The sequence below is a fragment of the Mytilus californianus genome, unplaced genomic scaffold (genome assembly GCF_021869535.1).
Source record: "Mytilus californianus isolate M0D057914Y unplaced genomic scaffold, xbMytCali1.0.p SCAF_14, whole genome shotgun sequence".
Classification (NCBI taxonomy): domain Eukaryota; kingdom Metazoa; phylum Mollusca; class Bivalvia; order Mytilida; family Mytilidae; genus Mytilus; species Mytilus californianus.
Genome location: NW_026262626.1, coordinates 34,558,515 through 34,571,807, shown reverse-complemented (window position 1 = coordinate 34,571,807; position 13,293 = coordinate 34,558,515). Strand labels below are relative to the sequence as shown.

At 31.8% G+C, this 13,293-nt stretch overlaps 1 protein-coding gene across 5 annotated transcripts in view; it reads left to right on the top strand.

Moving 5' to 3' along the window:
• The window catches only part of LOC127724692 (palmitoyltransferase ZDHHC14-like), a 39,733-nt gene extending 29,045 nt beyond the window's left edge, over positions 1–10,688 (top strand). For 3 of the 5 annotated variants that reach the window (XM_052231748.1, XM_052231750.1, XM_052231747.1), the window contains one exon: positions 8,382–10,688. In XM_052231748.1, coding sequence (XP_052087708.1) covers positions 8,382–8,512 — 131 coding nt within the window. In that variant the 3' untranslated portion in view covers positions 8,513–10,688. Of the gene's footprint in view, positions 1–2,350; positions 2,391–8,381 lie in introns of all 5 variants that reach the window. The other 2 variants (XM_052231752.1, XM_052231751.1) reach the window with 1 other exon arrangement.
• The last annotated feature ends 2,605 nt before the right edge of the window (positions 10,689–13,293 follow it).

Below are 13,293 nucleotides of genomic sequence, written 5' to 3'. Positions count from 1 at the left end.
TTTAAACTTGATTTTTTTAACGTTCTCACTTCTTATTTTATGTGCATTGTGTAATGAAGTAAGAATGAGATGTATTTCAGTTTAATATGCATTTACAACTATTAGATGTCTTTAAAAACTTCTCTATTGAATGTGTTATGGTCTAATGAAACGATCATCTTCTTATGCACCCCTTTTGCTTTGATACCTTTATCTCTGGGTACAGTGGGTTTTTTGTCTCGTCAAGGTCTTCTAATCAGGGGTTGCTGTGTAAACTATTTGTATAAAGCTTTATACTTCAGAAGGTAGAATATCTAGATGCTTCATACCTTGTATATAGATGCCTTATTTTACGAAGTTTTTGTCTGTCATATGCCCAATGTTTCTGACCTCATTTCATAGTTCATTGTTAATGATAGATTTTCACGGATAGGTCTATTTCTTGGATCCAATAAGTACCCTGTAGTAGGTCAACCTCCTTCCATTGGATGTTGGATGTGTACTGATTGATATTTTGTCTTAAGATACATCATTATGCCCCACCTAGGGGCATTATGTTTTTCGGTCTGTGCATCTGTTCGTTCGTCCGTCAGTCTTTCCCCCTTCAGGTTAAAAGTTTTTAGTCAAGGTAGTTTTTGATGAAGTTGAAGTCCAATCAACTTGAAACTTAGTACACATGTTCCCTGTGATATGATCTTTCTAATTTTAATACCAAATTAGAGTTTTGACCCCAATTTCATGGTCCACTGAACATAGAAAAATGTATTGGAGTGGGGCATCTGTGTACTTTGGACACATTCTTGTTTTTTTTTATTAGTTGTTATTGTCTTTGAACTAGCTGTCAGTAACTGTGAGTACTCTCAGATCTGTACTTTGTGTCTTTTTTGTTGTTAGGGATGTATAAATACCCTGCCACGTCTGGTCTGTGTTTTTGTCAGATGTTTTTCTGCTTTGTATCGATCTGATGAGTTTAGCACTTTTCATCTGATTTATAGTTTGTTCTTATGGTGTGCTGTAACACCACTGTCCCAGGTTAAGGGAGGATTGAGCCCTCACAAACATGTTTAACCCCGCCACATTTTTTATGTGCCTTTCCAAAGTCAGGAGCTTGTAGTTCAGTGGTTGTCGTTGGTTCATGTCTGTCATATTTGTATTTTGTAAATCGTTTTGTTATAAATTAGGCTGTTAGGTTGCTTACATCCACTTCATTTGTACTTTGGTGGATAGTTGTCTCATTGGCAATCATACCACATCTCATTTTTATATTCATTTGGTGTATGGAATGACTGCATAGTGTACATGTCTATCTAGCAAGGTTCCTTTGACCTCATTCTCATGGTTCATTGGTCAATTTTAATTTTCAAGTTAGTTTTGTTTCTATAACCATGGAATGATTGTAAGGTGTACATGTCCCTCTGGCAGTTGTCGTCTTACCATGATCTTATCTTCGTGGATCATTGATAATGTTAAGTTTATGTGATATTTGTAGTAGACCCTTTATCTTAAAGACTTTCGATATAAAATCAATCACGATAAGTAAAACAGTCCAGATATTTCTGTGTGTGCACTTCTGTTATTTGATGTAGCTGTAGAACTTTAGCTTTAATAATAACATGGATCCAGGAAAGGACTGAACAGTGGCAGTGTTTTTTGTAGAAGCTCATCAATGATAGGAAGTCCCATGTTTGTTCTTTTAACAAGATAAGGCAACTATTGAATATCAAACCGTCTAAACAAGGTTGTTTAAAACATCTGATAGATGTATCCATTGGGTTTTACATAAGATTTAACCACAAATTAAATTGTAACCAACAGCAGCCTAGACCAGAGCTTTCTGTGAAGTCAAATTAAACAAGAAAAAAATTTGTTGAAGAAGTCATGGAACGGCATGCTAAGTAGGGTCCAGTTAAAAATCGTAGTATATGCAACTCAAATTCTAGTCGGACATAAAGTTATCAGTTTATTCAGGCCACAGATCCACAACTCTATGATCTTCACAGACCACCAGACAAAATTATGTAGCAGAATAAATGTATATATAATAAACATAAACATACATACTCTCCTCAGATTTGATCAGAGTGAGACTTTTTATATTTTGTTTATTTATATTAATAGTTCCTAAGTATTTTGATTTGAGTTTATAAATATGATAGAACTATAAATTGGTAAGGATTTCTCATCACTGGCTTTTAGATTCCTGTTGAAGTTAATTTCTTTTCTGTATCTTTATTAGAGAAGTTGCTTTGTCTTTCCTGTTCATTAGTGAACATTTTAAGAGTTTTCTTGATTTATTATACATATACATCATGATTTTCTCTGAATATTTAAGTTGCATGATAATCTAAGAGGGTGTTTAAATTCCTTCCAGCTTCTCTCCCCAGTCAATAAAAGCTTGGGTTATGGAGAAGGTGAGTTTCTTGCTGTTTTGTTGAATGCAAGGAGAATCAATTTCTGAGCACATAGAGAATTTATATAAAAAAATTAAGTTTGAGGTTATTGGTGATAAAACTTTAAAAAAAAAGAATAGTTCTTGTACCATAATTAGTGTGCCAAAAGCTTTAAAATGAAACATGTTCACCACATTTTTGGTACAGAATAAACAACAAGAATGTTAAAGTCTATCCCATGCAAATACAGTTGTAATGAAACTAACAGACGTTAATGCTCATTTTACTTTAAAAGTTGTAGGTGTGCAATTTTGCTTTGACAGTGGCAGATGACAAATCATGTCTGAAATGTAAAAGAATAACTGGATTAATATTTTAATTTTCTGTGCAATGCAGTCAACCTTCTAACAAATTTTGAAAGCAAACAAGTCAAAGTTTTGTTAACAAGCTATTGTAGAAGAGCTCTATGTTATATCTACATGTATACCAAGATGGAGTAGAAATGAACAAGCAAATAACACTTCTTCTTTTTTTATGTTTTGATATGTTAAGATAGTTGATTTTTTTCTACTAAGGAGCCATGTTTTTTCTTTTAAACTGTAGAAAATTTCAATTTTTATGTGTGTATGGAAATAAATAATTACAGGGTTTTGAAAAAATATGATACAAGAACTTGATTCTCCTTCAATTAATTATCAGCTTTTTTTGTGTAAAATAAATTTAGAAAAATTATTTTAATACTTTGTTTCAGCTTGATTATTGTATTGTAAGTTTTTTTGGTTTCTAGTAGACAATGCTTTAATTATTATTTTTTTATTTTTTTGAACATTATTGTGCTAGATTCTTGCATGGTTAAAGCTCAGCTCTTCACAATAATACCGTTCAGTGACTTTTATCCATGCATCTTAACAGAATAATTGCTCACATTTTTAACCTGTCCATTTTCCATTATTGATTTTTTTTTCTGGACTCTCAGTCTGAAACTAATGGATTTCTCAGTAAAATGCAGATGGTACCTATTTTATGAAAATAAATCCTAATTATTGATGTCTCAATAAACATTTGCATTACATTTGGTCAGGTCATATGCACCTCAAGTAATGTGAAATTTAGCAAAGTTTTAACAATATTTGCCTACTTTGATACAAATATATTTCAATAATGAAATTTTTACATAAGTACAACGTATATATGATAAGAGCCATTATATAGCCTTTGAAATTACAATAGTAGTGAAATTCTTCAATCTATTTCAAATAACTTTTTTTTTTATAATATAGAATAGGAACTGTCAATTTGGCCTCATAAACATATTGAAATATACCTATTATGCCTAAAAAGGACAATATTATTGAATAGTCATAGGTTTGGGAAAATTTAATATAAGCCACAACCTTTCCTGTAAAGATATTTAACCTAAATCAACAAATTTGTATAAGATATCATGAAGAAAAATATCTTCTTTGGTAAGGCTTAATATCGATGACAAGATTTTCAGAATAAGGGCATTTAAGCAGTTTTTCATTAAATGATAGAAGTTTGACATCCTGACATATGACTAATGTCTGGTGAACATCTGAAGAATTCTATTTTAAAGATTTTTGATACTTATAATTTTCAAATCCTAGGTGGTTAAAAAATGGCTATATCCTACCTCCTTGTTTTTTACCACCCCTATGTTAGTACTGCTTCTGGTAGACTATCACCCATAGGGTACAATCCACCATGTATCCAGTTCTTCTGCAATGGCATAATTCAATGATATATTTTATCTGTAAATATTAAGTTCATTAAAATTATTCAGTTGTGCCAAAGCTAAGGTCTCAACTCCCTCAAGCAAATTTGACCTTAGTTTGACAGTTCGGCTAAGGCCTTTTGGTTTTTTTTGGGTTTTATTTTGGCTTTCCAAACTGTTAATTTGAATTTCAATCATTCTCTAATATTTGTTCTAATCATTGTTAAAGTAATCTTTATAATTGGAGTTATTTTCCTTTGTCCATAATTGTTAAATCAACTACAACCAATGCTTTATACAATGCAATGTTTAATTTGACCTCCCACTGATAAATTAAAGCAAACTTTACCCTTCAGTGCTAACAAGCACTTTGATTCTTTCAACCCATCTCATAATAAATCCTGGTACTCAGTCTGATGGAAAATATCATAAAAATCAATTTAAGGAAATTTGGTTCCAAATTGTCTTTGATATGCATAATGTTGTAGCTAGCAATTTTGTTAAAGCTGTAAGGCTGTAGATTTTCATTTTCACATCCTTTGTCTTTGATAGAGAGTATTTTATAGGAAATCCAAGCTATAAATTTTTACAGGGATATGATATTGATTTTGTATATATAACCAGTTTTGTGCAAACATATTTTACCTGACCACTTTAAGAAAAATGAATTAATCACATGTAATATGTAAAACATATTTATACTTCTCCATAATCATGATAATACAATATGAAAATATAACAATATATTACAGTAAGCATTTATAGAGAACAATTCATTGGCTATGAATAATGATGACATAGGTTTTGATGATGATGGTCTGTGCCTGTAACAATAATTTTATAAAGGTACATGAAATCTGGTTAACCTCATATTAAAATGTTGAAAATTGAGATATATTGTTCGTTTGAAGTTTAGTTTTACTGTTAGTTAATAGTTATGCATCTAAAACATAGTTTCCTGGAAGGATATTTAGATTATTGATTAAGGTTTCTCTACATGTAGTACATATATAGTTATGTAAAAACTTGTATGATTTATGTTCACATAGATCAAAGATATGTTTTGGTAGTAATAGCCAATAGGTATAGGTGCTGTAAAATTGTTATCAAAGTAATGTGCTTAGAGTTTAATCTTCATTTATTTTATATTTAATGTCACTTGATTTTGACATCTTATATGAAGAAATTATACAGAATAACTGATAAGTGAGACTTTATGGTTTTGAATTCTGTCCGTTAGAAGTTTGCACCTGCTTTATTTAATTGTTATATGCTAGTTCTAGTCATTTTATTTTTTTCTTGACTATATGGGTATGTTTTGTCATCTGTAAAGAGTCCCATATCTCTGCATGTATTGTTTCCTGTGATACATCTGCAACTTTGACTGAACCTTATAAACTGAGGCTAAGTGTTATTATGAGGTTAATGGTTTCCAAGAAAGGAGAAATTTATTGAGTGTTTGTCCATGCAGTTTTTCTGTAATTTTCATAGCAGAGATCACTTCTTTTGTCCTTGTTGATGTCACATTTTATTAGTTTTTAACCCCTTGAAATAAATTGACAGAATTCCACTAAACTTTAACAGATTCCTCTACAGGATATGGTGTTTTAAATTTTGTGCAAGTGATTTTTGGGGTGTGCAATATTAAAACATGGACATAATTGCTGATATCATTTGAGATGACAGGTGGCACACACCTTCATGGAAGATTCACATTATATATTTTTATTTTCATGCCCTATGCCCCTGTTGCGGCAGAGGGGCATTAAGTTTTACCCTTGTCTGTCTGTACGTCCGTCCATATCTTCCAAAATTAGTTTCCGTTCTCTAACTTTAGTTTGCCTCAACCAAATGTTATGAAACTGATACACAATGCCTAATACCACCAAACACAGATCAAGTTTGAATTTGGGTGGCGTCACTTTCGTTGTACTAGAGTTATGTCCCTTTATAAATGGAAAAATTGCTAAATTTGCCACATATTTACAAGCAGGGGCATCTGTGTCATATGGACACATTCTTCTTTTATTTAAATATATATTATTGATTTTCACTTATAACTTATTTTACTGATTTAATTATATAAAAGGGAATATGGAATTTCTCGCTGCATTGAAGACCTGTTGGTGACCTTCTGCTGTTGTCTGTTCTATGGTCGGGTTGTTGTCTCTTTGACACATTCCCCATTTCCATTCTTAATTTTATCTCAAGTTCAGAGTTTTGGCCCAAAAACAATAGCTTTGATTGAAAAGAAATGACAGATGTTATTTTTTATTTTATTCAATTCTATATTAAAAATCAGTCTGAATAAGTCCAAGAATGATCATTTTAGCTGAATGCTGTCTGCATAAGAATAATTTGTTCAAAAATACATAGACTGATTACAAGCTGTCTTTACTGACAAAGCTGCAGGAAAAACTAGCAAAGCTGAGGGGACTGTACTCTCCCTTTGCTGTATTGACTGTCCTAATTCCCTTTCCCAAAAGTCTTCAAGTTTTTTAAAGACATTGACCTGATTTTTAGTATCCAGACCTGTTGTAGATCATGTCGTGAGTTTTGTCCTGGTTGATTTTTTTCTCACTAGATTTGAAATCAATATTTTTTTCTTCAGCTTAATGTCATTGCTGATGAACTGTTTGTTCCTTAAGTGTAGTCATCAGTGGTGATGAATTATTACATATATTTTTGGGGTATGGATTGAACAAAGTGCAATGTAACCCCTTAAGTCATTGGCTAGTTAGCTAAATTTCAAACTCGTCTCGACCTGTATTTTGTGGGTTCACACAGCATAGTTCTGTGAAGTGAAGTTAAACATATTTTTATTTACTTTAATATACAAAAGGGATGAAACTTATAAAGTGTTCTCCCAGTCTGTGAAGTGAATATTCTTTTAATCCAAAACATGTCCATGTCAGGTTATTTATTTATAATGGTCACAGATTTTCAGTTCGTTTGAGTCGAACTACGTGTATCTCGAAATATTTCTCTGGTCCGGCTGACTTCGAGATAACGAGAGTCGACTGTATATGTTTCAAGGAAAACATTACACAAGTTGCAGAAAGTAGTGTTTGCTGCATGCATCTATCTGATCTACCTAAACACATGGACAGGGAGATAATTCATTAGTTTTTTAATTTTTACCAAATCTAGGATAGTGACTCCCACAAGGGCCTCTGAGGGTCTAGGATTTAAACACCTCATGGTCATACAGTTGTTCATTTATTTATACAGTTTAAGCTTTGAATTCTTTAAATCTTTAAATGAACGTAGCAAAATTGCTACTTTTTAGCTCACCTGGCCCAATGGAATCAGACAACCCGTTGTTGGGTTGCTGCCCCTGAATTGGTAATTTTAAGGAAATTTTGCAGTTTTTGGTTATTATCTTAAATATTATTATAGATAGAGATAAACTGTAAACAGCAATAATGTTCAGCAAAGTACGATCTACAAATAAGTCAAGTGATCAAAATTGTCAATTGACCCATTAAGGAATTATTGCCCTTTATAGTCAATTTTTCGTAAATTTTTGTAATCTTTTACAAAAATCTTCTCCCCTTAATCTACTGGGCCAAATAGAATTAAACTTGGCCACAATTTGCAATAGGGTATCTTGATTGAAAAATATATCCGATGACCGTGTCATCCAACCAACATGGCCGCCATGGCTAAAAATTGAAAATAGGGGTTTACTATAGAAGTCTAAGGGAAAATTGTAAAAAAAACAATTTCAAATGGTCACAACTTGAAAACTTATTTAAACAATGATAAGGGGTCTTCAGTAACTATTGTAGGACTACAATGGGATGACCTGCTTTTAATTTAACTACTGGGCCATATTAAACCAAACTTGGCCTCAATAATTATTTATAGGGTATCTAATACTATTAATTATGATTTTAACCTTATTTTACATGATTTCCAAAACAACAGTAAGTAGATACAGGTGAGCAACACAGGCTCTTGAGAGCCTCTAGTTACTTTAACCTACTGTACTAATTTTTGTCACAAATTAGTCATTGCATTCTAAAATTTAAAAAAAAAACATCGCACAGAAAACTAAGGGATGAGCAACACTAACCGACCTAAAAGCTGGGCTCAAATTCTGGTGTTTTAAAGTGGGAATAATCCAATTATTTATCAATCAATCATTCATTCTACCATTCTCTATTTAGTTTTAGTCACATGTAGTATTGTCTAGAAATGACATAGGTTTTAAATCATTTATTATTATTTTTTGATAGTATTTTTAATATTGACTTGAAATACATCTTTTTCAGTTCAACCACCAGTTTTCCATGACACTCCACTAGTCAACTTTCCATTAGCAGAAGCAGAAGTTGGACCATACATGAGGGACAATGCAAATGCTGTTTCTCGTGGATGTAGTACAGAACTGTCACCATTATAGTACTTACTCAAAACCAACTGTGGTATTTTTATTACTGTAAATGCATAGAAAATGAAGCTCCATTTTAAACACTGTTCTCTGTGTAATAAAGTCATTTATTTATCATGTTTAATTTCATATATAATATTGTTTGTACTGTATCACTAAGAGTCTTTATCTAATAAATGAAACTCTTAAAATATTTCCTGCAATATGTTACTTTAATTTTTTCAATTTTAATATATCATCAATATATTAAGGCCATTTTAGTTGTCAGAAATATTTATTCCATCATCATAAAATATATTATTTGTGTTTTTTTCTAATCAAAACTTATTGTGTTACAATTTTTCTAGCTTTTATATGATTTGAAATTTTGCATGTATTTGCTCAGATTTATGGTTAAAATTACTTTGGTCAGGTCTATTTTTCTCCTTCACAAATTAGAAGACAAAAGTTTGTTTCTAATAAACAACATAGTTTATATCTTTGGAAAAAAAATTTCTCCTGAGGTAAACATGGTAAAATTAAACATAATTAGTTGAAACATATTCATTTGGAAGAAATTTTTTTTAAATTTATTTCACCTGTTTATCCTATTTTTTGATGTATTAAATTTAAACAGTTTCTAATTTTGTTTATTAATCTTTATCAGTGTAATCATCACCAGAATATTACAACCAGAGGCCCTACAGTGACTTATAGTTTCTTACTTCTACATCATTTGTTCTCTGGTGGAAAGTTATCTCATTATACCACATCTTCTATCAACATTTTCAAATTGTGTAAAATGATAATTTTTATGAACGGGAATGGTCGATTATATAAACTTGACTGTGCATGGTATGGCCAAAAGTTTTAGTTTCGTGATCTCATTCCAAAATAAGTTGCTGGATTTGTAGGCAATGCTAGAATTAGAATGATTGATTGTTTGTGTTGAACACAGCACTTTATTGCCTATTTCATGGTGGTTAGTTTTTATCGGTGGAGAAGCCAGAGTGCCTGGAGAATTGAAACGAAGTGACCAAAGTGATTTTGTACCAAGTATTATCAGTGTGTGAGTGTTCAGCTTTCATTTGTGCCAATGATTTTGTATATGCGGATTTGATATCCAGACTTATTTTTTTATGAAACTGAGTAGTTAAATGATTTGTTTTTTATAATATTTTGACAAAGGGTGCCTATTTTCTGTCACTGGCTTTGCTTTGGCTTGCATGACAAACAGATATTTTTTGTATTGTTGTAGGTACATTCTACCTCTCCCTAGTGGTAATGAGATCCCTTTGTCAGCTTGGAAATATAGTACATGTATCATTTGTGTATGTTATAGTGAATTAACTTAATTTTATAAGTTATAACTGTGATAAAGGTATTTTCTTTAAAAGTTATTTTAACATTGCTGCAGACTTTATGATTATTAATAGTATATCAGTTTCTATCAGTTGTAAAGCCATCAAATTTTGACCGAAATATGTATTAAATGATAATGCATAGATAATTTGCATTAGCAAAACTTTTGTAACAGGAGATAAAGTTTGTTCATTTTCTTTGAAAAGCAAATACAACTTTTGCCATTAATATAAAACAAAGAGATAAAATATATATACATTTAATTGCTTATTTAATACATCTCTCAGTAAATAAATGAACTCATTCTATACTAGAAACAAAACCATTATTGTGTAATGTGTATGTGTAGTTGTATAAACAATATTTGCTTCCATTGTTGTGTACATAGAGCAGTTATCCATTGTATTTATCATTGCTTAGTTTGAACATTTTAATTAGTTACCAAGACCTTTTTCTTAATGTTCATTTTCTTAGAGTTGAAATTGTACAAAAAAATATTGTGTGGAGCAAAAATTTTTATTTTGGAAAATAATTGTTAGCTTCAGGTATCAGTGTTAAATAGTTAGTGTTGCATGCATATATTTATCCCCGACTGTCCTCAGGCAATGTAATATATGACTGTGAACATCTTTTGGACAAGTGAGACTACATATTCCAATCCTTTTAGTGAAGAAGTATAAAGTGTATAGATCTCTGTAGTAAGGTTGTCATTATATATATAAATCATCTATTCTGTGTATGGTATACATTCCATATCACAAGCTTTATATTTATATCATTGTTACACTTTGTCATAATTTATAAACCAATCATATTTATTGTGAATAGATATAATATTTGTTGTGTATTTACAGTACATTGTTCGGAACACAACTTTTTCTCAAAATTGAGATCTATGCTTATTATGATTACAAGAAAATTCAAAAGAGCTGTAATCTGATGTCTTTTTATTGAAAGAAATGAAAACATGGGACACTTGGAATAATAGTTTTGACCTATGTATAATTTTACACCAATTACAAGCATTTATTAGTATTTCAGCAAGAAGGAATTAAAGTGTACAGTTAAGTGAAGCAAAGGCTTATTATACGACCGCAAAAATTGAAAATTTTTTGGTCGTATATTGGTATGACGTTGGCGTCGTCGTCGTCGTCGTCGTCGTCGTCGTCGTCGTCGTCGTCGTCGTCGTCGTCGTCTGGCGTCGTCCGGCGTCGTCCGAAGACACATTGGTTTTCGCACTCTAACTTTAGTTTAAGTGAATGGATCTCTATGAAATTTTACCATAAGGTTCAATACCACAAAAGGAAGGTTGGGATTGATTTTGGGGGTTATGGTACCAACAGTTAAGGAATTAGGGGCCAAAAAGGGGCCAAAAATAAGCATTTTTGTAACTTCCAGACATAACTTGTGTGTTAGTGTATGGATCTCTCTGACATTGTACCACAAGGTTCCATATCACACAGGGAATGCTGGGATTAATTTTGGGGGTAATTGCCTCAAAATATTAGGAATTAGGGGCCAAAAAAGGGGCAAAAAACAAGCATTTTTTTAGTTTCATGACAATAACTTGTGTGTAAGTGTATGGATCTTTCTGAAATTGTACTACAAGGTTCCATATCACAAAGGGAAAGCTGGAATTGAGTTTGGGGGTAATTGCCCAAAACGTTTAGAAATAAGGGGCCAAAAAGGGGCCAAAAATAAGCATTTTTCTAGTTTCCAGACAATAACTTGTGTTCAAGTGTATGGATCTCTCTGAAATTGTACCACAAGGTTCCATATCACACAGGAAATGCTGGGATTAATTTGGGGGGTAATTGCCCAAAACGTTTAGGAATAAGGGGCCAAAAAGGGGCCAAAAATAAGCATTTTTCTAGTTTCCAGACAATAACTTGTGTTCAAGTGTATGGATCTCTCTGAAATTGTACTGCAAGGTACCATACCACAAAGGGAAGGCTGGGATTGAGTTTGGGGGTGATGAATCATAAGGGGGTTCAAAAAATTTGGGTTTTTTTTTTGTTTTTTTTTTTCCTTTTTTTTTTCTTTTAAAATTTTCCATTTTAAGTTGGTTATTTCTGTTTTATATTTAAAAGCAAATAATAACGATATGGTAGGAGATACACACCAAACAGGATGTGTAAATTATTATAAAATAAGTATTGTGCAATAGCAAGAAATTTTCAATTGCACAGTATTGCACAATAGCAAGAAATCTTCAATTGCACAGTATTGCGCAATAGCAAGAAATCTTCAATTGCACAGTATTGTGCAATAGCAAGAAATATCCAATAGCACAATATTGCGCAATAGCAAGAAATTGTCAATTGTACAGTATTGCGCAATAGCAAGAAATATTCAATTGCACAGTATTGTACAAAAGAAAATACTTCGTATAAATTGCTTATTTCTTGAACAATTTCAATGGGGTTTTATTCTTGAATTCTTGGGGTTCTTTAATATGCTGATTCTAACCGTGTATTAAGTTTTTGGATTTTGGGCCCTGTTTTTAAATTGGTCCACATTGAGGTCCAAAGGGTCCAAAATTAAACTTTGTTTGATTTCATCAAAAATTGAATTATTGGGGTTCTTTGATATGCCGAATCTAACCGTGTATTTAGATTCTTAATTTTTGGTTCTGTTTTCAAATTGGTCTACATTAAGGTCCAAAGGGTCCAAAATTAAACTTAGTTTGATTTTAACAAAAATTGAATTCTAAGGATTCTTTGATATGCTGAATCTAAACATGTATTTAGATTTTTGATTATGGGCCCAGTTTTCAAGTTGGTCCAAATTGGGGTCCAAAATTAAACTTTGTTTGATTTCAACAAAAATTGAATATATGGGGTTCTTTGATATGCTGAATCTAACCATGTATTTAGATTTTTGATTTTTGGGCCCCATTATCAACTTTGTCCACGTTGAGGTCAAAAGGGTCCAAAATTAAACTTTGTTTGATTTCATCAAAAATTGAATTCTTGGGGTTCTTTGATATGCTGAATCTAACCATGTATTTAGATTTTGGATATTGGACCATAATAGTTGAATGTCCAATTTAAAATTTTTAAGTTCTTAGACCACATTCATTCTGTGTCAGAAACCTATGCTGTGTCAAATATTTAATCACAATCCAAATTCAGAGCTGTATCAAGCTTGAATGTTGTGTCCATACTTGCCCCAACTGTTCAGGGTTCGACCTCTGCGGTCGTATCAAGCTGCGCCCTGCGGAGCATTTTATTTTTATATTGTTTACAATTTGTTTTTGTGTGAATATAAAGGATATAAAATGAATCCAGCTAAAAATATCTCATGACATACAATGACAAGTTTAACAGCTCAAATCTGGAAATGCATGAAATTTATATAGTGTTGTTGTCATTTTTGTTGAGCCTGCGACTTAAGTCGCAAAAGCGAGACATAGTGATCCTACATTCCGTTGGCGGCGTCCACAAATATTT